The 4,502-nt window shown below is 40.6% G+C and overlaps 1 protein-coding gene across 1 annotated transcript in view; it reads left to right on the top strand.

Moving 5' to 3' along the window:
• Window positions 1-266: 266 nt before the first annotated feature.
• Window positions 267-4,502, top strand: part of FIGF (c-fos induced growth factor (vascular endothelial growth factor D)) — a gene marked incomplete at both ends in the record, with an annotated part of 9,400 nt that continues 5,164 nt past the window's right edge. The window contains 2 exons of the mRNA XM_010847513.1: window positions 267-477; window positions 4,452-4,494. Of these exons, the coding sequence (XP_010845815.1) occupies window positions 267-477; window positions 4,452-4,494 (254 nt within the window). The remainder of the gene's footprint in view (window positions 478-4,451; window positions 4,495-4,502) is intronic.

Raw genomic sequence — 4,502 nt, 5'->3', positions numbered from 1 at the left:
CATGGACTATACAGTCCATGGAATTCTCCAGGCCAGAATACTGGAGTGGGTAGCCGTTCCCTTTTCCAGGGAATCTTCCCAACCCAGGGATCGAACCCAGGTCTTCAGAATTACAGGCAAATTCTTTACCAGCTGAGCCACCAGGGAAGCCCAATTACATTTGTAAGTGCTAGCAAAAAAAAAAAAAAAAATGCTTGTTATTAAGACAAAGTAGAAATTGAGTAACTTGCTTGTAAATCAGATTTTTTGGTTTGTTTCACTTTAAGCGGGCATCTCGGTCAATGTTAGAACGATCTGAGCAGCAGATCAGGGCAGCTTCAGGTTTGGAGGAACTACTGCAGATCACACACTTCGAGGACTGGAAGCTATGGAGATGCCGACTGAAGCTCAAAAGTCTCACCAGCACAGACTCTCGCTCAGCATCCCATCGGTCTACCAGGTTTGCGGCCACTTTCTATGACATGGAGACACTCAAAGGTAGGTGTATGCATGCAGAGGCCAAGTCTTACTCTTTATCAGATAGTAACAAATGTGCCAACTTCCACCAAAAGTTTGAGCAGGGTAGGCACATGGCAACGAGAAGAGAAGGAGGTCTTTGATTTCATAGCTTTGATTTAGTGGAGAATCCTGGTTTCCTGTGTTTACTCAGCAGAGAAACAGACTCAATATGATTTTGAGATCAAAATTCAATACCAAATAACACTTCACAATATAGAAATATATTAAACTCAGAGTTATGAGGGCAAAACAAACCCAGAAAGACTATTCTTAATAGAAAAAATAATTGAATTTACTTAAAAAATAAAACAACTTGGGCATTCATTAAATAAGGAGCATTCTATGGCCAGACATACATGGATGAAAACCAATAGATTAGCTATAGCTTTTTATGTCTTCAAAATTCTGTGATTTTTTTTTAAATAAGAATGAAAAGCAGAATTTAGAAGCTGAGTTGGAATAATGCCTACTGGTATTACTAGGAGAATAATGGAGAGGAAAGTTCTCTAGACAAAAGAATCCAGATTCTGGACTAGAAAATAACATGATTTGAAATAAAGGGAGTGACTCTTCCCTAGTAAGCTTTGCAGGTTCTTTATAAGAAAACCATTGTATTTATGTACTGTCCTGTAATGAAAGAATCACTTGCCAAATACAATTGTGTGGCCTCCAATTAGATGTTTAGCTTTTTTCTTTTCTTTTTTAAAAAAATTTTTGGCCGTGACACACAGCAGGTGGCACCTTACTTCCCCAAGCAGGGATGGAACCCATGTCCCCTGCAGTGGAAGTGCAGAGTCCTAACCACTGGACCAACAGGAAAGTCTAGCATCTCACTTTTTAATGACATGTCACAACAACACAAGAAGCCACCGTAGCATTGATGAGCTAACATTTTAGATTTGATTAACATATGATTACCTAGTATTGGATTGTAGCTATTGCATAATAATTCAAATTGATTGCTCAGCCAAAATTATTCTTGTCTTCCTCTATAGAGTTATCTTTATTTTCTTCCATTTGTAGAAGGACAATGTTGAATGGGCCGCTGTTGTTGGCTGTGGGGAAAGCTGTGCATAGGCAGGATAAATCCCTTGGCAGCACGGACGCCCAGGTGTCAAGAGGATGCTTGATGCGCATGTGAATGACTGTGTCTGAAAGAGTTGAGATGGTTGGAACCATAGCCTAGAACCCAATTTAGCCAGAGGTCTGCAACTCTAGTTGTTTCTATGTGGTGAACTAGCATGGACTTCGTGAAAGTAAAGGGATAAGACCTCATCTGAAGATTCAGGGCTTTAACCAGATTACCTGCCTGAAGGCCTTAGGCAAGCCTGAAGCCACTCTGTGAAGACGGAGATAGAGAAGCAATTACCATAAAACTAAGACAAGCTAATTTTAAAAAGTTGTTGATGTTGAAATGAACATTTTCTAAGGAGGAAACATTAAACATTAAACAAAATATTTTTAAAATCATAAATAATACAGAATTTGCTAACTCTAAAATGTCTCTTATTACATGGCAGAGGGGGATCATCTAAAGTTAATTACTAAGAAGTAGCAGGTGGCGCTAGTGGTAAAGAGCCTGCCTGCCAATGCAGGAAACATAAGAGACGCAGGTTCGATCCCTGGGTCGAGACAATCCCCTGGAGGAGGGCATGGCAACCCACTCCAGTATTCTTGCCCGGAGAATCCCATGGACAGAGGAGCCTGGCAGGCTACGGTCCATAGGGTTGCACAGAGTTAGACATGACTGAAGCGACTTAGCACACACAGAAGTAGCAAATGATGAAACCCATGTGGTATCCCAATGACAATTTCTTATAACTCTTCCTCGCATACTTGAGGGTAATTCCCCGAGGAAGAGCAATCCTGCTGGGCAGTAGTCAAGGAAGTAGAGATAGGAAGCCTTTACTCAGCGACAGTGGTAAGAGTTCTACACAGTGTTCTGACCTTCAAAACTTAAGTTTTGTAAAAAAGCAAATGGAAAGCAACATTTAAGTGGAACTTTAAACAAGAAAGAGTTTTTAAAGTTGATTACTTGTTTTTTCAGCAATTTATGATTAATAATAGTGATTTAAACAGTATCTAATTGGATCATTTATTTCTCATGTTTACAGCCTTCAGGCTCTGTATGTAAATATTCATAATCAAAAATTTTAAAGTTTGTTGGGCTAAAAGATTTTATTATGAAAAAGAAAGTTTAGGTAAACTGTGTAGGGTAGGCAGTGCTTTTCAGCCAGCCAAACATACTTTGTGTTTTCAATGATCGAAGAAGCAACATATGAGGAAATTTGAGATTAAGGTGGGATGGAAAGGAGAAAAGCTGTGGGAAAGATGTCTTAAGGGAATAATTTAGAGACTAGCATCAGATCTGCAACAATGATATTTTATGTGTATCCTTCAGGTAGGAGTTTTCTCTATCCCTTCTAGTGGAAACACATTCACATATACAGGAATTCAGAATGTGGGCAGAGACCAGCTAGATTTTTGAACATAAGATAAAAACAGAGAAGACTTTATCTACTGCTGTATAACACATTACCCCAAAACTTAGGTGCTTCAGACAGCATGTTTTGATCTCACAGTTTCTGTGGGTCAGCAGTGCAGACATGGGCTCGATCGGTGTTTCTCCTGCAGGGTCACTCCAGAGGCTTCAGTCAAGGTGTCAGCTTGGGCTATAGGCACCATCTCATGGTTCAGTTAGGGCCGGATGTGCTTCCAAGTTTACTGAGAGGTTGTTGGCAGGATTCAGTTCCAGACAAGCTGTTGGGCCGAGGATCCCACCTCCATTATCACCTGTTGGATAGAGGCCACCCTCACTTGCCTGTCACATGGGCCTTTCAGCATGGTGACTCACTTCCTCTAAGGCTGCAGTTGAGAAGGCAAGAGAGGGTGCCAGCAAGAGAGGGTGACTGCTAGTGAGATGGAGAGCAGTCTTTGTTAACTTCACCATGGATGTGCCATCCCGCCGCTCTTGCTGTCTTTTCTTCATAAGAATTGGGGTACTAGGTCCAGCACACACGCAGAGGAGGGGAAGACAGAAGGGCGTGAATGCCAGGAGGTGGGCATGATTGCGGCTCAGATTAGAAGCTCCCAACCACAGAGGGTTTTAACCACCCCTCAGCCTATAATCGACTCGAAAATTCCATGTCAAACTAAAAGTCTTTAAATGTTGCCAGTATCACAAATTTGAATCATTTCCCAGAAACAGCCACAGAAAGGCTATACAACATTATCAAAATCTAATTTTAAAAAATGAACTTTTAGAGAAAGGCAAGTGTATTTTACAGGAATGTATGTAATCCTTTTTTTTTTTTTTTTTAATTCCCTGAGGCTTGTTTCTTGTTTCCCACAAGTTCGTTAGGATGGCCAGAAAATTGCTCCTTTCATCAAAATGAATCAGCTTATTTCATCATTTGATAGAAATGTCAGTATTAGACGTTTGCAAATGAGAACACTCTGACTTGAGGAACACTTAAATTTTCATTCATATGTTTGCTATATATAGTATATATATGCAACCAACAGAAATGTATTTTCTAATGGTGCTAAAACCTACCCACACCTGACTTAAAGGAGAAGAAATGCTCTCCAGCTATGTCCTGTAAATTGCTTAATAAATACTGCTTACATGTTATTGCTTTACATGCATCCATTTACTTCCTTATTAGCCAGCCTCTCCAGATGCACCCCATGTAGTTATCCAGGACATGGTGTTTATTACTAGTGGAAAGTAGAATTAGCGGCTATGAAGGGATCATAAACACGGAAAGGAACACAGATTTGGGTTGTAATTTTTCTGCCAACAATTCTTGCTTAAAGCCAACCCCAGATACCCATCTTGTGAAATCAACAAGTTTGATACATACAAGAATGATGGTGTTGAGCAAACCCCGGTACATGTAGGCATGTCAGGGCCATTTGTTCTGCTGACCCAATGGTCTGCCTCTCTGCAGTTATAGACGAGGAATGGCAAAGGACACAGTGCAGCCCTCGAGAGACCTGCG

The sequence above is a fragment of the Bison bison genome, unplaced genomic scaffold (assembly GCF_000754665.1).
Source record: "Bison bison bison isolate TAMUID 2011002044 unplaced genomic scaffold, Bison_UMD1.0 scf7180017496547, whole genome shotgun sequence".
Classification (NCBI taxonomy): Eukaryota; Metazoa; Chordata; class Mammalia; order Artiodactyla; family Bovidae; genus Bison; species Bison bison.
Note: the sequence above shows the minus strand (reverse complement) of the source record. Positions and strands in the feature narration are given on the sequence as shown.